A 22,535-nucleotide genomic window follows, 5' to 3' on the forward strand; every position below is an offset into this window, starting at 1 on the left:
AAGACGCCAAGCAAACATCCGGATTGTCCTCCTCCAGTTGAACCGCCATTTTACTAAATCGCGCCATGTAACTCTTGAGCTTCTCCCCTGGCTGTTGATGTATGCTGATAAGATCAAACATGGTTGCCTTGGTAGTTTTATTGGCGGAGAATTGAGTTAAGAACTTTGTGGACAAATCAGTAAAATTGTCAATGGAGAAGGGCGGTTGACGGATGAACCATTGCATCGCCATCCCCTTGAATGTTGATGGTAACAACCTACACTTCACCTCATCTGTTGCTCCTCCAATAACCATTTTCGTGTTAAAATAACGCAAGTGTTCCATAGGGTCTGAGTCGCCTGAAAAGGCGTCCAATGCCATCGTTTGCAGATGTTTTGGTATGCCCACCCGTGTGATGGCGGGAACAAAAGGCTGGAATTCAACAACGTCTTCGGCCTCGAGCCGTTGTTCTTGCTTATAGTCTTGTCGTTGAGTTAAGTACTGTACCTGGGCTTGCAACTGCTCGTTCTGGCTTTGTACTTTTTGCAAAGTGTCCAACATTTGTTGCAAGGCCGCCGGAGTGATTCCCGTCACCACCTCTGGCACTTTTCTCGGAACGCTGGTTTTGAGGTCATCCAGATTTACGTACTCAGGCGGCGCTGATCGTCGCCTGACTCCTGGATCTGATCTAGCTATCTGATCTGAAGGTCTTCCTGGAGCTGCATTCACCAACGAGACCGGTGACTGCGCCACCGAGTGAACCCCCGCCGAAGAAGCCTCCTGCTCCGGCTCTTGAGGTACTTCGCGGTTGTTGTACCGTCCACCGCCGCGGCCGCCGTGACGACCACCCCTCCGGCGATGATCGCGGCGACCCACACCACATGAACGAGTTTCCATGGATCTTAAAACGCACCCTCTATGTCAAGTAGTAGATCAAAGTAAGACCCACAGACGGCGCCAATGTTCTGTACTAGGGAGATCTGACGTCGGAAACTGACAGAAAGTAAACCCTAGCAGAGTACTAAAAATATCACAAAAGGAATATTCTCATTAAATGTTTTTTAAAGGTTAAGTTGTACAAGCTGATGACCTTCCCTTTTATAGAGGGTGAAGTCATGACATGGACTTTTCCTAAATGTGGGCCTGACAATCAGGGCCCAAATCCCTGTACATATAAGACAAATCCAAAGGAATCTTCCAGCTGGCTTGTGGGTCCATCATCTAAGGGAGGGCAATGAAGCTCGTTGTGTCGCACTTCCCGCCATGGCTATCTTCAATAGTTTATTGTTCATTTTGGGCGGGACAGTCCACAAAGTGATTTCAATTTTTTACAAAAGTCAAAATAGTATATATCAGGTAGCAATAGTAAAAAGAACCAGAGTCAAAGATAAAATCTACATATTTGCTTGTCTAGAAAAAAGATTATAGTAGTTTGTTCTCTACTATACAGTGAGCCTCTCAGTTATCTCAAGAGAGACTGTTTATCTAAGTTGTCTTATGCTCCCTCTCACCCCTTTATGCTACTTAGTTAATTACAATTCAAATGGCTTCTTTATTATAGTGACATTTGATGCATCTTTGGTTGACAACTTGCAAGAATCAGAATTTCGTGGCTCTGCCTCAATCAGAAGCTGAACAACCTCTTTCATGGTTGGTCTACTAGCTGGGGCTTTGTAGGTGCAGCGAATGGCAATCCGCAGCACTTTAATCATGTCATCCTTCCATGAACATGATAGTCTTGGATCAAGTGCCTCACTTGGTCTAGCCCCATCCTTGCCTTCTACTTTGTTTGAAACCCAAAAGACTATGTTTCTGTTCTCTCCAAATTCTGCCCCAACAGGCTTCTTCCCAGTCAACAACTCCATCAAAATCACCCCAAAACTGTACACATCACACTTGGTGGTGGGCCTTGGTGAATATGCATATTCTGTAACAGTCATGAAAACAAGTTGAATAAATATTAATCAAAGATACTAGATGATAGGGGAGTTACCACAATACCACATGACACTGATTATTTGTGTGTGCAACAGATAGATATATCAGTACTTAAAGACTGATTGTTGTAAACAATTACTCTATATTGAAATAAACATTTATCGTTTTCTAAAAACAAATGATAGTAATAGAGTAAATTGAATTATTTCTCCAGATATGAATGATATACTTTATAGTTTGGTTATAGAAATAATTACCTGGGGCCAAGTAACCATATGTTCCTGCAATAACAGTTGTTGTGGAATCCTTCCCGCTTCTTGCTTGCAAAACCTTGGCGATCCCAAAGTCTGCAACTTTGGGCTGGTAATCAACATCCAATAGGATGTTAGTTGACTTGATATCTCTATGAATGATGGGAAAAACCAAATCATGGTGGAGGTATGCTAGACCCTGTGCAATCCCCAGTGCAATTCTATAACGAGTAGGCCAATCCAAAAGGACCCAACCTTTGTGCAGAGAATCCCATAGAGTACCATTTGGCATGTATTCATAGACCAACAAGCTGCAGTCCAAACTGGTGAAGCAGCAGTAGAGTTTGACTATGTTCTTGTGTCTTATACTCCCCAGTGTCTCCACCTCAGCTTTCAATGCCTTGTCCACAAACAACCGATCCTCTGGAGTTGAATCCTTGGATTTTCTACTCCAAAGCCTCTTGACTGCAACAATATCACCGCTTCTCAGCTCAATCTTGTACACTGTGCCAGACCCTCCATGCCCCAGGATGTTCTTATCCACCATGGATTCAACGATCTCCCTTTGGTCGAAAGTAACCTTGTGAAAGCTCTTAACATCATAAGAGAAGAATGAAGAAGACAGTGTGTCCTCATGTTCCATAACAGCTGTGTCCTTGCTGCACCTACGTTTGAGGAACAAGACAGCTCCAATAAAGATCAAAACCACTGATACCCCAGCTACCCAGATGGTGTTTATCCTCTTGCTCTTGTTGGCGTGTGAACATAGGGGGAACTTTTGATCAGATGAATTAGCATATACTGGCAGCACACACAAACCTGGATTGCCTGAAAAGCTTTCAATTAAACCCCCTTTGATTAACTTGGGAGGAATTGGACCAGAAAGCAAATTTTGAGAGAAGTTAATGGAATTGGGTAGCAGCACAGCGAGGCTTTCAGGGATGGTCCCAGTTAAGAGGTTGTTGGAGAGATCAAGAAGGTTGAGGGACTTCAAGGAGGAGAGTGAACTTGGGATTGAAGAACTCAGCTTGTTCCCTTGTAACATGAGTAAATTCAGCCTTCCCAGGTTGCCAATCTCAGAAGGGATTGGACCTGAGAGAAGATTATAGCTGAAATCAATCTTGACAAGGCTAAAAGCTCTAGAGATTGTATGAGGTATGAGTCCTGATATCTTGTTCCTCTGTAGGAACAGTTCAGACAAGTTTCTAGAGTTCCCATTAATCTCGGGAATTGGACCAGTCAAATTATTACTACTCAAATCAATGATTGAAACGTATGGTAGACCAAGGAGTCCCTTGGGAACTGTGCCCTCCAAACGGTTATTGCTGACTCTAAACCTCAACAGCTGCATGCAGTTTGCATAACTCTCTGGTATCTCACCAGAAAACATGTTATCCAAGACAAGGAAGTATTGCAGCTTACCTCCTTTGCAAACTTCTGTTGGCAATGGACCAGTCAATCTGTTTTCAGACAGGTCCAGAACCACCATTCCTGAGAACTGTCCCAGCTTCTTGGGAATATGTCCTCCCAGGAAGTTGTCGTAGAGAGATAGGGTGCTCAAGGCTGTTGAGTTCTCAATCGCACCTGGGATTTCTCCTGAGAGGCTGTTGTTGTAAAGCTGCAGAACTTGAAGCTTGGGAAGGCGACATATGGATTCTGGGATGGTCCCTGTCAGCTTGTTCACCGACATGTCCAGGTCTATGAGCTCAGTGAGATTTCCCAGCTCCTCTGGTATGTTCCCAACTAGATGGTAGTTATAGTAAAGCTCAAGCAGTTGCAAGTTCTTCAGCAATCCAAGCTCTGCGGGAATTTTCCCTGAGAGGAAATTCCCACTCAATTCAAGATCAATAAGAGAAGTCATGTTTCCTATGGATGCTGGGATTTGGCCATGCAACATGCATGTTGTCAGCACCATGGTTTTGAGATTTTGCAGCCTGTCAAATCTTGCTGGGAGCTGCCAGAATTTGAAGCCTTGGTTTTCATTGAAGTTGAGCACCTCCAGAGTTGTCAGGTTGAAAACTGACATGGGGAATTCACCAGTGAAGAGGTTGTAGGATAGGTCAAGAATCCTGAGAGATTTCAAAGGAGAGAAGTTGGGGAGTGTGGTGGTCTGAAACATGTGATTCATGTCAAGCACTTCCAAGTGGGAACAGTTGACTATGCTGTGTGCAGGGAACTTGAACCTGGTATGGCTGAGTTTAAGAACTCTCAGCTCTGGAAGGTAAGAGCAGAAATCTGAAGGGAAGTTCCCTGAAAGTGACCAGCCTGAAAAGTCTAGATTGATAACATCACCTTTGCTGTTGCAGGCAACTCCTGTGAAGTTGCAGAATGGTTTCCCAACTCTGTAATCCCAATCCAGAGGGAAGTTCCCTGATAGAGACTCCTTCATCAGAGAAAAAAACTGAGACTGGTTGGTACTGCTCATAACATGTGATATGCTAGTCATGGAAATGATGACTCCAATAATAACAGAGACGAAGAATGAATGACTCATTCTGAGAGAGGAGGGGATAGAGGGGAAGGAGATAGAGGTTATGATGTTTGTGGTTAGTATAAACGTTGAGATGAGAAAGAGATGTATATAAGATGGAATGGTTGAGTGGATCACTTTGGGGTGACAAAGGCTTGGTGATGAAAAAGCAGGTTCTTGTTGTTGTAGTACTACTGGGTGGGTGAAGTGAATTGTGAACATCTATCTTTGGGAAAGAGGCTTTACATTTATACTCCACTACCACTAGCTCATGTAGAGAATAACATTAATGCAGAGTATACTTTATACTCATATATCCTCCTGTACAGGATGTAGAATAAAAATGCATCTGATCCTGATCACTGTATGTTTCACAGAACAGGACCTTTTTTATGTGCTTTGGAAGAAAATAATATTTTTCTTCTACCAGCTGATGTGATCAAAATCTCTTTCTCAAGGATTCCCAGCCTAGCCAAATATAAAGAGATATCTGACCTCAATAATAGCTAGATATGAACGAACAAATGCATTACAGGTGCTCATGAACGAACCTTTTTTTTCTGTTTTATTTTTTAAATGGCTTTTAACAAATTTAACACCATTAAAATGTATTGAAAAAACAATATTGTTCTCTATTAATTATTCTCATTAGTGTGTATTTTAACTATATGTTACTTCAAACTTCTTTAAGGATGCTCTTCCCTATTATGGGAATCTAAGGTTGATACATATGACAAATAATGTTTATGTTTGGATACATGTGCAAATGTACGTTAGCACTCACTTCAAAGTAAAACATGAATGAAACTCTTTTTATGAATTGAGAAAAAAATACTTCTATTTTAGTTTTAACTATTATATTTTTTTTTGAAAGGTCATAGAATATTGCATATAAAATAGTACAACGGATACTTATATTGTATTTGAACACACTAAAAGTTTGATGAAAACTCTTCCTTAGTTAAACATAGTTTAATATATAAATAGAAACATCTAATTAGTAGAGAGGAAAATTCCACATATTCAAAGATATGAGTTGAAGGTGAAAACGTTGTTGCTGTTGTCTTGCATGGTAAATTCCACTTATTTCTTACTTATACTCATCAATATTTAATATTTTCCACAGCATCATCCAATATCTAATTCGTATAGTGAATTCCACTTACTTTGCTACATACTAAATATTCTCAATGTATAATGACTTAGATATTTTGTGACCCTAGATTCCATTTTTGTATACTTTTTTTTTTTTTATTTTGTATCTCAAAAGAAATGAGAAGATAGAGCAATATATGTGCATCTTCGTGTAATCATGTACGTGGTACGTACAATTTCCTCAAGTGGTAGAGCTTGGGGACATGAGGAGTACCAACCACGTATAATCATTTATCAATTTAAAATAATTATGGAATGAAAAATAAAAAAAATAATCACGTATAATCATTCATCAATTTCTCTCTGCTTCTCTCATGTTTCTATTTTTTCTTTTGTCGAAATATTCTTTATCTTCTTTCGAATTTCATATTCACTGAGAAATGTAAATCCTGATAGGTTGGATTGTGTTTGGAATAGTTTATAGCAAAAGGGATGGTAGGGACTATATTCTATTTTTAATCAAATATACAGAGGACCGTGCTTATACACGTTTAAGTGCATGCTCCTTTGTGTGCTTTCCTTTCTCTCTTTCTTTTTTCGCATCCTATAAAGTCTATTGTATAATTAAGTCTATCGTTGGCAAAGCTAATGCATTATAGTATCCTAATGTATTTTGTGAAAAAGAATGAGGACAAGAAGAGATTTGCATTGCATGCATGGATTTCTATACTACCTCTTTAATTTGTTGTTAAGATAAAGATGAACTGAGCCGCCAAACCATCCTTTGGGTCTTGGTTAAAGTCACAGAAAGGTTTTCTGTGTTACTTTTATCTCAGAATTTTACAATTGAAAGTGGAGAGCTAAAGATGCTAAGATAAGGTCTTCTCTTGTCTTTTCTTACTGTATTCTTCTTGTCCTATCTTAACAAGTTGAAAGTATGTTTATGATTGAAAGAGAGTAAGAAAAAAAGTATCAGCTTGGTTCCCATTTTCTGGAGGGGGGCTGATTTTGATGAAATTATGAAACCTCATTCAAAAGCATGGAGTTATCAATGATATTCTGAGTTATCAATGAATTTTCAAGAGTCATTCGAATGTATGAAAGCACTTGCTCAAAGAAAAACATACTTCAAAGATTTAGTGTCATACTCATACTTTATATCATAAGTGCATCTGTTAAAATTTTAAGATATAGGTAGTTATATATTCAATTTGTATACATTCCCATTTGGAAGCAAGCATTTGAATGGTTTTTGGTTAGGTTAGCTTCTCGTGTAAGTCAACGAATGCCCTTTTGATTAGTTTTGATGAATATAATGGTGAATACACTAGTCCCAACTCATTATGTTGTTGTCTCCCTACTTGAGTATGAACGTAGCCAATGTCGAGAGTCGTCTTCTGTTCATGGTACGTGGGCTTGTTACATGGGATTGACCACACACTCTGTTTAAGTGTTGTTGGGAAGGTCCTATGGTGGTCGTGCTCAAACATTGTGTATGATGTCAACCATGTATTTTAACGAACGCTCTCGGGTTGGAATGTCAATCGTGCTTAGACTCGTGAAGGTGTCAAATGTCTGCCTGGTTGTCCGCATTGATCTTGTTCATTAGGATAATGATCTAGTTCTAGCTCTTACTTTAAGTAATGGTCGAGATGTACTAAATGGTCAGCCTCAGTGAATCAAAATCAGCATTAGTGTGTATATATTAAAACGAGTGTGTGTGTGTATATATTAAAAAGTTACGGTTAGAAAAATGAAAATTGCTTTTTGCAAACTTATTTTTATTATTTGCATATTCTGGTTTCTTTAAAATTCAAATAAATATCCAAAATGCGATTAGTGTGTGTATATATTAAAAAGTTTATATGTAAAAAGTAATTCCCCTAAAATATTGAATAGTAGTGGGCCCTTCAATGAAAGCCCAAAAGGGGTTGATGAGCCCATTGTGAGTGGGAATCTCTGTATGATGAGTGCTCAATGATGGAATTGCAAATGGCAAGCAAAGATGCCCACTCTCCAAAAGCAGTGTTGATTTGGCAAAGAGGGATATTAGCAAAAATGCTAACATGACAATTCCTTATAAGTTGCTTTAATCTTGCTTTGCACTTTCAGGGATGACCCACAATTTCTTTGGAGGTGCCAATTATTTTTTTCTCTTAAAAAGAAAAAAAAAATGGTTATGCTTTTGTGTCAATTAGACAGCCATTAGGGATGGATAACTCTGCATTTCAATATTCTGCTTATTGCAATGCGGATGGTCTACAACTGAGTATTGTAATCATGTTTGAGCTTAAAATATTGTCATCTTGATAAAATTAATTCATTCAAAGGGTTTTGTTTGTATATACAATACTTAAATTTGAGATCTTATTTAAAGAAAATTCAGTACCACTTAAACTAAACACTCATTTATTAACATGTCAAATATTTTAAATACAAAAACTTAATAATGGCCACACTAGACATATTCTTTTGTTTTTTTGGACAAACAGTCCACATACATATTCTAGATTTGCTGAGTTTTCATGCTGCGGAAGGCCGCGTCCTAACACGTAGTGGCAAAATATTCCAACAAAAAATGCTGATTTTCTTTAGTTTTGATGGTATGTTTTTGGGTAAATAATTATTTTCGATGGTATATAAGAATGAATCATAAGTTACCTGATGGGAACTGGCAATATTTGGTGTGTTAGTGATTAATCACTTCTTTTTAATGTGCGAAATTATAAATTTCTCCACACATGATATGATGACAATCCTGATTCATGCGTCATGCCTTTAATGGTTGTGAAAAAAAAACTAAATTAAATATTTTTTTAATACGTGATAATTCATGTAAGAAAATATAGTATATTTGTAATTTTATTTTGATAAAATTTATTAAAATATTGGGTTAAATATGTATTGTAATGGAGAGAGATACTTGTAATGCTTCTGCTTACATAGAATGATAGAATATATATCTTCGTAAATGAAACTATAATAATGGTATTCTTTGTCAGATAATTCCAATCTCTTTTGTGGCTACAAATGCGAGTGCATATCTATAAATATATATATGTGAATGTGCGTTGATATATGAGTATGTGCTAGTGATAGCATCAAGCCTAAAAAATAAATTTCTACAAACAAATATGGAAATAACAGTGATGGAATACATGCTCTTGGGTTTTTTCCCTATGCATGATATTATAAGTGAGTAGAAGGGGTGTCCAACCCAATACATAATATGATTGAAACAACTGAATAAAAAAGGGGAGGGGAGGATTTACTCATATCATAAATAATACATGCCATTTTCTTTTAGGGTGTGTTTGTGAGTTTTTGAGTGAGAAAAAATGAAGACTTTGAAAGGGGAGGGAAGGGCAAGTGAGGAGGTAGGGCGTAAACCCTTCCATTGTTTTCAAATTTCTTTAAACCCACTAGTTTATGAGAACTTCACAAATCTAAGAAATTTCTCAAACCTCTCCCCCTTTTCAGAATCTCTCAAGCAAATGGAAAGAGTTTTTCATAAGTCTCATCCTTAGAAAATTTAACTAGCTTACAAATACACCCTTAGAAACAAGAGCTACAAGCGTCAAAACAAAACAAACTAAGAGCTCCTCTATATATGGATTACAAAAGTCAGCTAAAAATGCAATAGAAGCAAACAGAGGGAGAAATTTAAACACGTACTTTTTTTTACAAATGCTGTCACTCATTCAAAAAACGGTTGCATGTTTTTTCCAACAAATTAATATCTTTTTTAATATTAAAACTTGTGCTCTCATACTTAATGAAAGTCTAACTAATTACTTACCACTATACAACATTTGTTTGTAACACTCTAAATTAAGTCTACATCCATGTACAATCCAAACTTTGCTAGTAAATCTCCAAATCGTGGAGAACATTTGTCACCTTCACCCTAGCCCATGAGAACTAAAGAGGTAGGATCCAATGAGAATGTATGGACTTAAATATCAAGTCAAATATTACATTAATTCTTTTTATCAAAATTGGTGTGGGCGTCTCTCTATTAGCATGATTGCATCAAGTCATCAACATACTTTTTCTCTTACTCACAATTTCTTTTTTCCTGAAATTAATTTTTCCAAGCTTATCAAGTCTGTGAAGAAATAGAGTAACTTGTCTGCTAGCCTGTTGCCTGTTGGGCCACAAGAGGATAAAACTTAAGGGGATCATCCACATTGGACTAACATGAGCAAATCACAAGTGGACTAGACATCATATCTTTCACCCAAAACTTTAAGACATTAGGTATATGAGTCTTCTCACCTATAAAGTACTCAACACTTAATCATTCAATGTGAGACTTCTTACTCACACTTGACATCCCAACATAGCCTTTGACTTCTCTACTTAGATGTAGAGTAGCATGCTTCTCAAGACCAGATGAAAAGGGTCACGTGAGGGAAGATTATTGAGCATTCTTGGTTTCTAGAAAATTAAAATTCTTTTCTTTTTTATGAGGAGAGGATAGATCACATGAAAATAAAATTTATCATGAAACTTAACTACTAAGTTTCACTATTCCTGTATTGTCTTTGCCGTGTCCCAAGGCTTATCCACACACCAAAATCCAACCGCTATAGGAAATTATAGTTTTGGATTAGGTTGCGCTTTGTACACTTTGTTGGGTCTGTTGGCTTATAGCTTTTTTTTTTAATAGTAAAAGCCATTGGTTTAAGGATTTTGGGTTGGAGTTTCCTTCTCTCTGTTATAGGCTGAAACCCGTACCCTTCCTTTGGGACCTAAATAATAAAAGAGAGACCCAGACTATGTTGGATCCCATTCTTGCCCAATAGTTCATATTATCATCATGAACACAATTTGATGTGTTTTGTCAACAAAAGGGAAAAATATACTTTGATGTTTGATCAGTCGAGTGAAGCCACTAAGGGTTTTTTCATTTTATATGTAGTTTCTTTTAAAAAAAATGTTGGATCTTTCATGTTTTTTTTTTCCTTCTATAACCTGAGCAAAGAGGTTTTTCTATCCAAAGCAATGGTGAGAGCGATTGATGACTCAGTGGTGCTGAGAGTCAACAACAAATGAAATACTTGCAAATGATATCCCGACACTTAAGTCATTAGAGGATTTATGAAAGAATTCTCTATGTCTAGAAGAATAAAATATATCAATTATAATAATGTTTAACTCAAAAAGTAACCAAGCATGTATTTATAGAAATATGGATTGGGTAGTAGTGATGATATTTAACTTTTGCTAGGTTGTTATGTAGCTGGTGTTCTTAGCCATTCACTTGTTTGTGAGCTGATAAGTGTCATTAATATGTATATTTCGATATCACTTGTTTGTATGCTTTCTTACTCATCATTTTATCCCCAAACTAGATAATTTAGTAAATACTTAGTTTTATCTTAGAAATAATGTAAATGGGGCATATCAGGTGAGAGGAGTGTGTTATTGTGAGAGGTGAGAACATTAAATTACAGCCCTTTGATTATTTTATGCGTTTCAGAATTCTTGATTTAAATAAACCGGGCACGTGACCATATTTTCCTGATGCTCCATATTCTCCTTCGTCTCCCACTCTCTCAAGTCTCAACCCAACTTCATAGTCATACACATCAAAATCAAATGGTCAAAATTGGCAAGCAAATGCAATAAGAGAGTGAAGCAGTAGAGGAGAAATCGAAAAAGAATCCAGATACCCAGCAATAATCAAGATCTTTGAAAATAATTGAAATTCCACCTCAAATCCTAATTCTAATATAACGAGTGAAAGAAAAAATTATGTGAGACAAAGAATAAGAGGATCTACGTTTCTGGAGAAGGAGTTGATGTAGTGTGCAACAGTGAGGACGAGGCACGGTTTGATGAGATTGAGATTGGGTTACTGGGATCAATTTCAAATAGAAATTGTATTTTCTATTTGTTTTCTTCTTTATCTTGTTCCCAGTTTCAATGGTTTTTATTTTCCACTCCAAGCCTTTACACCCACAATACAAATCAAACTAGATTATTCTCTTTTTTGTTCCTCTATTCAGATCTGAATTGTCGAGAAGAAAGTGGCGATTTGGTGCACGAGAGGGTTACGGAACAGATACAGGCACACAACGAGATGCGAATACAGTCACGCGAGGATTTAAAATTGAAATCTAATCTGAGCTGTTTATGTGTATCTAATGGCTATTTTTAAGTGCTCTCATATCTTACCATAAACCACTCCTCTCACATGATATGCCCCCTAGTGTAAATATCATCAATTTTATGTTCTAACTTGAAGTTTTGATGTAGGGAATAAATTCAAGGAAGATCAAAGTTGGAATGAAGAAAATGAAGATTTGAAGGCTTGATGCTTAGCACTAGGGTTGGCAACGGGCCTCATGGGTGCGGGTTTGACCATTCCCACACCCGAACCTGAACTTAACACTCAAACCCGAACCCAAACCCAAACCCAATATGAGTGCAAAAGTTAAACCCAAATCCAAACCTTGGGTTTCGGGTACTCAAACTCAAACCCAAAACCCGATGTGAGAACTGAACCCGCAAAAAGCTCAAAAACCCGACCCGAAAACAACATGTACATTAGAGAACATGAGCATAATCTGATTAAACCTCATTATCTTTCCAATACAAAGAATACATTATAGTTCATGAACATAAGCTGATAAATAACATAATTCATGAATTCATAAACATCTCAATTCTAAATGTCTAATTAAACTTTATTCTTCAATATTTTTTTAATTAAACTTCCCAGTTGAAGTCTTCAACAAACAAACAAACAAACAACAACAACAACAACAACCAGACATTCTGGTTTGGGTGCGGGTTTAATCAATCTCACACCCGAACTCAAACATGTTTTAAAATTCGGGTGAAACTCAACCCAAACCCAAAGAAATCGGGTTTCGCCCGAAATTTCGAGTCGGGTCGGTTTTGAGTTTTTTTGCCATCTCTACTTAGCACCATTTCGGCTTAAAGACCATGGCACTTAGCGCCAAAGGGCCAAAGGCGGTGGAGAAAACCCAAAGGGGAAGGAACAAGGGCGCTTAGCACCATTTTGACAAATTCAACTTCTATTTAAGAGGCAGAACACGTTTTTTGTGAGTATCTCTCCATTTCTCTTCGAAATTCCTCTCATTTTTGCACCAAAATAGAGCAAGGGAGGTTGGGCTTCATGGAGGAGGGGTCCTTGGGCTTGGATTGATTGAGCGGAGCTCCAGAGAGTGGTAGAAACCATGAAAGGACCGTGGCAACCTCTCGAAGGACATGGACGACTTGGGAAAGTTTCTATGGTTGTGGATCCATTGCCGTTTTTATGGGTTTCATGTCTTCTTTCTCTATCCCTTGTATGGTTGTGGATACAGAGATCATAATTGGTAAACGTATATTAAGAATTAAATTTATCTTTTCGTTGTACCAACAAAATATTTTATATTTATTTAAAAATAATTTTTAATGAAAAGTAAAATAGACTTGAATAAATAATATATTTAATATATAAATATTATGAAAAAGAGTATATATATATACACACATATATATATATATATATTGAGCAGATATTAAAAGCTACATTTAATATATAAATATTATAAAAAATAGTATATATATGTGTATAAAAGTAGAGTTGACTTGACCTTGAAAATAACAAAAATATTTTAAATAAAAATAATAATAAGTGAAATTTAATAATAATAATAATAATAATACTTATTTATTAATGATCATTTATGGTTATAACTAAACTAACATAACTTTTATACTGTGGTCAAAAAAATAAAAATGGCTTGCCATATTCATTAATAACAACATTAATTAGAAATTAATGTAATATTTTATAGCTAGTGTATTACTAAGTACTAGAAATTAAACCCGTGCGTTGCACGGGTTTGTTTTTAAGTTATGTGTCTATTATTTGTAAAAATAGTTTATGTAATATGAAAAATTATTGAAGAGTAGATAATTAAGAATATGATAAACATATGTAATGTAATTACATTAATTAAGCTCAATAAAAAAAATTGTGCACTAATTTTCTAGATTTTTTTTTATAAACATTAGGTACCGGTCACCCTTTAGATATAGCGACAGATTCGAGATTTAGTCATAATTAAGGTTCTTCATCCCTCCCCTATAGTTTATTATGTGGGGATCAAACCCGAGGGCTCTTCACACACACTCAGCCTGCGTTGCCAACTGAGCTACCCTCTTGAGTTAATTTTTTAGTATATTAAAGCACATATTTTATATTTTATGTTTCTTTAATAAAAATAATTTTCAACTTATTTGGTGATTATATGTTCAACTTATTCGATAAATTTTTATAGTTTTATAGAAAGTAAAGAATTATAAAACCTCATAAGACAATTTGAAATAACAAATCGTTCAACCTAACGAATGTCTATTACAATTTTTAAAATTAACTCTTTGGATCTTTGAGATTCCTTCCTTAAGGAATGCACTTTATGATACACTTGAGTAGAACATGATTCCTTCAGTAGATGATACATGTGGTTAACACAAATAAATTATAAGAACTTAGTTAAAAAAGTTCATAAACTCGTGTACCATAATTAGGTGCAAACGAAAGTTGGTTAAGAATGATTGTTATTTTTTTATCAATGAAGAAATATTGTAGCTATATCAAATATAATTTCCTTTAGGAAGTTTATTAAATACTTCATTTCATACTACATTTTTAGTTTATTGTAGATGAGTGCAACAATGATAAACCTCAGAGGAAGTTATAAAATCATATTAGATATTATTAGAAAACATATTTTAAATTAAAATTATAACTATTATCGACCAAAATTTTTAAAATTAAACTATTTTGACAAATAAATTTAATTTAATTATTCTATTATTTTTTATAACTAACATGACATGCATAACATATTTAATATATATCTCCTAATTTAATTAACTTATTTTTTAATATATTTAATTTATTTATCATCATATATGTAGTTAAATAGAAAAATTACTCTATGATAATTTTAACTATCAATAATTACTTAATAACTAATATTTATTAATTTTAATTCTATTTCATCTTAATTAATTAATTATAAATATTATTTATAATTAATTAATTTTAATTCTTAATATTTGTCAACTCAAGTTATTTTTTAAAATTATAACTATTATTATTTAATATAGGTATTTTTGTGAATATTTAATGTAGGTAGTTAATAAAATTTTTTTTCAGTTTTTAATCTTATTATTTAATATATTTATTACAAAGATAAATTTTTTATTACTTAATGCATTATAATACATGTAATATTTACTAATGTATTTAATGTAATGGTTCAAGTGTGCTTTACTTATATATATAGATTTTAATTAAATGTAAATAATTAATATACTACAAAATTACATGTTAAAAATTAAAATGACTAAAAACCAACAATAATAAATAACAATAACTCTAGGAGTATTATGGAATAATAAATATTGATCGGAAAAATATTTATTTTTAATACTAAAATATTAATGGTTGAAATTATTAAAATTTTCATTTCAAAAAATATAATTATTAAAATTTTAATAACCTTATAGTCAAGACACAATAAATTATTACATATCGACTTAAAGGTACCAATTTTTACTATATAATAGTATTTGTAATTTTCTTATAAGAAAATTAAATATTTGTAATTCTATTTTGATAAAAATATGGATTGTGTCCATTATAATGAATTGTATCTTTTTGTTTTCAGTGAAGCTACAATTTTTTTATGTGATGTGTAATTAATGATATGTATTATTCAAAACTTAATTGTTTGGAGAAATAATCGAAAAATAGTTAGTATTAACTATTAATATTAATATATGAATATTATGATAGAAGTATAATGCTATAATGAAACCAAACTTTTTCCCCCTTTCAGAGCTTTCATTAATCTTTTTTTTTTTTGTTACAGGAGGAAAGTTAGTTTTCATTAATCTCCACACAAATAATTACAATATGTTTTTTTATCTAATTTAAATAATGTAGGAGTACTATTCTATAACCATTAGCAAACCAAACACACTCTTCCTTCACTTAGTGAAGAGGCTTTGGTCAAGCTTCACCGAGCTTTCACTCACTCCCAACTGAATACAATTGGACTTCCAACAACGTTCTTTCCATTAGACCATTCTAAACGTCCAAAACCTTGAGTTTTATGTGGCTTCACACTCGATGCGGCGAATGTAATTGTATATGTTTTTTCTCATTTTCTCTAAAACTCAACACTTCTGGCTCAACTATGATTTTGAGATCTGGGATATTTGTCTTAACTGATACCTTGTACGTTCCTGCGACACCCACATTAGTGAGAGTCCTCATGTGCTTAACCTGCGCTAAATTGTTACCAGCTTTAAAAATCACAGCAAATGAAGGGTAGTTAAAGTAGTGTTCCTTTCCGTCACACTGATATTTTCTCTTCGCCACGAGTTCAATTCTGTCAGATGTGTAGTTTAATGAACATAGAAAATTCAGATAATCATCTGCCGTCAAATCATAAATAAGCCCGGGATTAAGCGCAGGGACGGGGTCCACGTGTCCTGCACCGAAATCAAATGGCGTTGCTGGTTTTCCGGTTGCACTGTCCAACAATGGGATATCGTTCTTGTAAGTCGAATATGCAGTTGTCATTAGCGCGGATCGAATGGCAGCTGGGCTCCAATCTGGATGAACTGACTTGATCAGTGCTGCGATACCACTCACGTGAGGACATGACATGGACGTGCCAGAGATGATATTGAAATCAACACGCCTTTCATCCGAATCCAGATTAGTGGGACCTGCGTTCCTGGTAAATGCAGCTAAGATGTTGACGCCTGGTGCAATCAAATCAGGCTTCAATACATTTGGGCTGATAGAATTGGGGCCTCTAGAGCTGAATGCCGCCACAACAGGGGACGGCTCGATCCCTACTTTTGTTCCCTCAAACACAATTGTTGCTGTCGGTTTTGGATCAGAAAACAAGTACTGCTTAATGGCTTCACCGGCTTTCGCACCCACTAAGTTTGCTGGAAAATCATAGGGATCCGATGTCAAATCCTCCCCTTCATTCGGGTTGTTGGCCAACACCATTCCCAAACCGCCTGCGGATTTCACCACCTCTGCTTTCTCCGCCCTAGGGTTGTTTCCACGATCACACATCACGACCTTTCCCTTGACTTTTTGTGGCGACAAGCTTCCTACCATACAAAACTCGGGACGCGTTTCAGTTACTCCTTCTATGCTCACGTTCCCCGCGTATATGAACAGAATGCGTTTATCAGGCAATTTCTTGCCATTGTAAAGGGACACCCCAAAATATTTATGTCCATTTCCAAGGCTAACGTATGCGGGGAAGTCTCGATCAAGTGTGCCAGCTCCCACAGTGATAAGCCAAGGTGCCACATTGTTGAGAGAAGTAGGATCAGGACCTGTGTTTCCGGCGGAGCAAGACACAACAATTCCATGCTCCATTGCCGAAAAAGCTCCAATTGCGAGGTTGTCAGCATCATAATCGAGCACTTCCCCTCCGATCGATAAGGAAAGGACATTCACGTTGTCGGTGATAGCTTGGTTGATCGCAGCCAATATGTCAGAAACAGTACAACCATCATTCCAACAAACCTTGTAGACAGCGACTCTAGCGCGTGGGGCCATTCCACGAGCTGTTCCGGCAGCGTAATCGAAGAGGCTCGCATTTTGCACTGGAGAGCCTGCAGCAGTACTAGCAGTGTGGCTGCCGTGGCCATCATCGTCACGCGACGAGAGAGAAATTGTGGATTCATCAAGTGGGCCCACCAAGGCCTCGAGGCCATTTTTGTAGAACCTGGCTCCGATCAATTTCTTGTTGCAGTTGGCGGGTGTGAAATTGGTACCTTCCTCGCATTTCCCTTTCCAGGTGCTAGGAATGGGTCCATAACCGGTGTCGTCGAAGCTCTTGCTCTCGGGCCAAACGCCAGTATCGAGGACTCCAATGATGACATCACTAGATCCTATGTTGGACTCGGTGAACATGCCCGCAGTGATTTTATCAAGCCCGAGGAATAATGGGGTTCAGGTTGTGTGGAGCTTGTAGATTTTATCTGGTAGCACCTTTAGAATCTCGTTTCGGCTTTGCAAAAAATGGGCTTCCTCGGGTGTTAACCTTGTTGAGAATCCATAAATCGCTTTGTCGTAAGTGTAGATCATTTTTGCTGAGTCTGATACCGACTTCAAAGTCAATTCGAACCAAGCTGAATGGTGACCGAAGCTTTTTGGCATTTGGGATTTGGCAGCATGTACTATGTAAGTACTCTTCTGGTTATGGTTCTCCATCATCTTCACCTTTCTTGCAAGAGACACATCACAGAGAACAATAAATAAAATAGAGAGAGTGATCACAGAGAGAAGTTTCTTAAGCGTCTGCATGATAACAATAGATTGTAGTGAGACTGTGCGAGAAATGAAATAGAGAACTTGGCTTTATAAAGGGCTCATTGTTGATGCAAAGTTCGTAATTCGTAAATGTGTCTTGGGAATTAATTAATGCGCCAAGGTGGAAGTGTGGAAAAAAGGGGGAACTGAGAAAAGAAAAAGTAATTGATTAGCGGTTTTCTAGTTAGTTGCATGTAGACAAGCGCAAAAAATGGAAGAGCGGTTCAATGGACATTAAATCTTGGGTAAAGTTTTATTAACACTCATTAAAAAGTGAAAATTGAGTGAAGAAAAAACAAGATAGGAAGGAAAAAGCGAGAAAATAAAAGATTTGATAGGTGGTATAGTTGGAAAAAAAATGACCATTGTCTATTGCACACTACAAAAACACAATTTACTTGCCTCAATGGAGCGTTACATGGTTGACCAAGGTGTGATGCAGTGCGCGAGTTATGTGAAGGTTTAACGTTTTTCTTTATGTCATTATGTGTGTTCATGTTTTTCCACAAAACACTTAATGTTCTGTGAAATTTTTCAACGTAGAATAAGAAATCATTAATTAGTAATTAATTTTCTTCATAATTAGTATTAATATCACAAACAATTGGAATTAACATTAACATTAATTACCAATTAATGTTGTCAGCCTTTTGTAAGGATAAGAGCACAAGTTCTACCACTAAGAAAGATATTCTCAATACACTAGTAATTACTCCCTCCGTTTTGGAAAAATTGTTGTTTTGGACCTTCTTTCAATATTATAAAATGTTTGTTGCTTAAGAAACTCAATGCATTTTTGGCTAATTTTTTTCACCTATACCATCATTTAATAAATTTTCTCTCACTTATCATCTTTCATACTCCCTCCGTTCCTATTTAACTGTCCACTTTGAAGGAAATATTGTGTTCCTATATATCTGTTCACTTATAATTTCAAGAGAGCATTAATTGATGTTTTTCCAAGTAATACCCTTGTAGAAACAATAAATGAAGAAAAATAAAATGCAATCTAAAGGGTAAAAATGAAAAACAAACAATACTTTTATGAAAACCAACAAAATTAATTGCACTCCTTAATATGTGTGTTTCTTCTCTTCCCGGACAGTTAAATAGGAACGGAGGGAGTATTAATTAGCCACAACTCTTCTCTATCAACTACATTCTTCTATTTCCAAGTAGGATTTAATAGTTACACATGGTACTAGTAAAATTAAATATGAGTATTTTAATAACATTATACTATCAATTATTGTTACCTTACTCTTTGTGTCAAAACCTTAAACAAAAATCATTTTGAAACGGATGGAGTATTACTTATTTATATTATCATTGAATTAATACTTGATAATAATGTTATATAAAAATATTGGTATTTATAAATTGATATTTTTTTCAAACTTGGAATATTTATTGTATCATTTTTTTTATGTATTTTATAATAAATAATTAAGTGAACTTAACAAGTCAAAAGTTTAATTAAATATCTTCAAAACATCTTTCCACAATGATATGATATTATATGATACTACCTCTGTTCCTTATTAACTATCCACTTTGAAGAAAAAAATTTATTCTTATATATCTGTCAACTTAGAGTTTCAAAAGAGCATTAAATGATATTTTCCCAAAAAATGCCCTTACAATAACAATAAACGAGGAAAGATAAAATACATTCTAAATGGTGAAATAGGAAAATAAATAATATTTTTCTGAAAATTAACAAAATTAATTGCACTACTTGATATGTGTGCTTCTTCTCTCTCTGGGCAATTAAATAGGAACTGAGGTAGTATTATGTTATATTATATTATATTATATATTGTTTTATTTATACTATATTATTTTATTTTATTTAAATAATAAGTAAAACAAAGGGGGCAGGGCCATTTGTATTTTTATTTCTAATTTTGAGTTGGTGTTTTGGCATCTAATTTATCTACTCAAATTTAAAATGATCACTAAAAAAATCACACTTTTTGTCCTTAAAGTTTCTTTTGATTTGAAATAGTCCTCATAACATCATAAATCATTTTTGAAATATTTTTTACAAAGTAGCAAGCCCACATGACAATAATTGTCAGAATTTTCACTCCAATTTTAGATCTTCAAGGTTCTCTTTAATCACTTATGGTCTTTTTCTTCTTCTTCTTTCTTCCACTTCATCTTCCTCCTCTCTCAATAAGGTATGAAGTAAGTGTAATTTATGTTTCAATAATAATCATTTCACACGCATTAGACTCACACCTCAATGAGAGAGGTAGAAATAAAATAGAGAGCTTATTCATCACGCCTCCCAAACTACCCCAACACATTGAGGGCCACCTAGTTGGTTAAATGGGCACTAAAACCGCAATCACTAGTAATAAATATTCTCTCGTAACTCTCAAAAGAGTAATTATGAAAAATTACTATACCCAATAATATTTTGACATGATTTGCTAATATCTTACATTGTTCCCTTTTTCCTACAAAATCTAATTACTTACAAATTACAATCTATAGCTAACTAATGAAGGTGGCGCTTCCCATTGGTGATCCAAAATTCATGTTCCAACAACTTATTTTTCCTCCGAATCAATTTTGTCACTCAAATGCTACCCCGAGAAGTTTTTCTCCAGAATTGATTCAGACTTTTAGAATCAATTGTCGAAACTTTATTTGTCGTTCAATTCTATTTTCTTTCCATTTCCATCTTTGCTGATAACAATTCCAACCAATTTACAAGGCTCAGCATCCTCAAGCTGTTGAACCACAACTCTCCTGGTGGGTCTTAAAGCTGTAAGTGTTGCAGTGCAGAGAACTGCAGTTCTTAACACCATGCACGCAAGCTTCTTCCTTATACATTTCTGTGATTCTTTAGTCCACTGCACTCATGAACTTGTAGGAAAAAGAAAGAGAGCTTAAAACTGTAGGCCCAATGCAAGTGATAATGCTGTGTGATTGGCCTGTAATATTTTATGGTCCAAATATACCATTGAGCTTGGCTTGACAAATAAAAAGGCTATTGAGCCTCTCTTTTTTGTTACATACGGAACATAAAAAGAGCTATTGATTTTTTTTCTCTGGGTGTTTGGATGTTCATGTATAAATGTTAGAATTCATTATATTCTCTATTGTCAAAATTAATTTCTAGATATTTGAAAGTTTTATTTATTATTGATACTATCTGTTAAATTAATTATAGGATAAATCTATAAAATATACTCCATCTGTTTCAAAATAACTGTCCACTTTAGAAAAAAAAATTGTTTCAAAATAATTGTTCACTTAGAAGTTCAAGAAAGCATTAATTGATGTTTTTTCAAACAATACCCTTACAAAAAGAATAAATGGGGAGAGATAAAATATATTATAAAGGGTAAAGTAGGAAAACAAATGTTATTTTTCTAAAAGTTAACAAAATTAATTACACTTCTTAATATGTTTGTTTTTTACAAAGGGAAAAACTTAAGTGCAGTTCCATTTGTGCTGTTGGTGCTGTTCTTCAATCATAAAATGACACCTGGCCTCATCAAGCCCCACACCATTAACTTTTCAAATCAATTATTTTCTCCCACACATACTCTACTTCCGCCTTTCCTCTGTAACCATGTTTCCACCGAAAATTGGAGTATATCTCCTATCTTTGAACATTGGGAATCCAGTGCCATAAATCTATGAAAGAGGGTTTGAAACTTATCTTCTCAAATTCTGGAGTGACAATATTAGGGATTGAATAAACATTCGTGTGAAGAAGTAAATATATGGAATCTCAAGAACAATGATAAAAACAAAGGGCTTTCATTTGAAGAAATTGCAATGAAGTAGGGTGATTTTGTATAATTGGTTCTGCAATCCACCATGGTTGTTGTCGAGGCTGCTAAAATTTAAGATCTCCTGCTCTTTTCATGGTCGTCCATGTCGTAATCAGGGCCAACAACTTCAATTGACATCCACGAGCACAAGGAGAGACTCATGTTGTGCGTGGTGGTAGGGAGATGGAAGGTTGGAGAGGTTGGAGGAAGAGGGAAGGAAGACATGTTGAAGTTTCCAGGATTGGTTCCAAAAAGAAATTAAGTGCAATTCCAGGTGTCATTTTTTAATTGAAGAACAGCACCAACTGCACCAATGGTACTGTACTTAAGTTTTACCCTTTTACAAAATGGACAATTATTTTGAAACGGAAGGGGTAGCTTTTAGAATAAATTACAATAAATTGTGTTTGGAATCAACCACCGTTGAAAATTTTGACAACGTTATGTGTGATAGTCTAGTGTATCTTTGCTTTTACTATTTCTATGTAATCAAAAAAGATTGTGAGATTTTACAATGGAATTTTACAACCTTAACGAACAAAAATGACTTTTCTCGCAAATTTATCCAAGGTTAAAAAATATATGTGCACTTGGGGATTCTTTCTTGCACATCCTATAATTACTA

At 35.2% G+C, this 22,535-nt stretch overlaps 1 protein-coding gene and 1 pseudogene across 1 annotated transcript; both read right to left on the reverse strand.

Annotated features, from left to right (window-relative positions):
• Positions 1-1,361: 1,361 nt before the first annotated feature.
• On the reverse strand, positions 1,362-4,878 carry LOC130727668 (receptor protein-tyrosine kinase CEPR1). The gene is made up of 2 exons (XM_057578867.1): positions 2,176-4,878; positions 1,362-1,907 (listed from the first exon to the last, which is right to left on the reverse strand). The coding sequence occupies exons 1-2, from the start codon at positions 4,859-4,861 to the stop codon at positions 1,513-1,515; spliced, it is 3,081 nt and encodes a 1,026-aa protein (XP_057434850.1). The 5' UTR covers positions 4,862-4,878; the 3' UTR covers positions 1,362-1,512.
• A 10,923-nt stretch (positions 4,879-15,801) lies between these two features.
• Positions 15,802-18,110, reverse strand: LOC130711560 (subtilisin-like protease SBT1.7; annotated as a pseudogene).
• Between the last annotated feature and the right edge of the window lie 4,425 nt (positions 18,111-22,535).

The sequence above is a fragment of the Lotus japonicus genome, chromosome 1, assembly GCF_012489685.1.
Source record: "Lotus japonicus ecotype B-129 chromosome 1, LjGifu_v1.2".
Lineage (NCBI taxonomy): Eukaryota > Viridiplantae > Streptophyta > Magnoliopsida > Fabales > Fabaceae > Lotus > Lotus japonicus.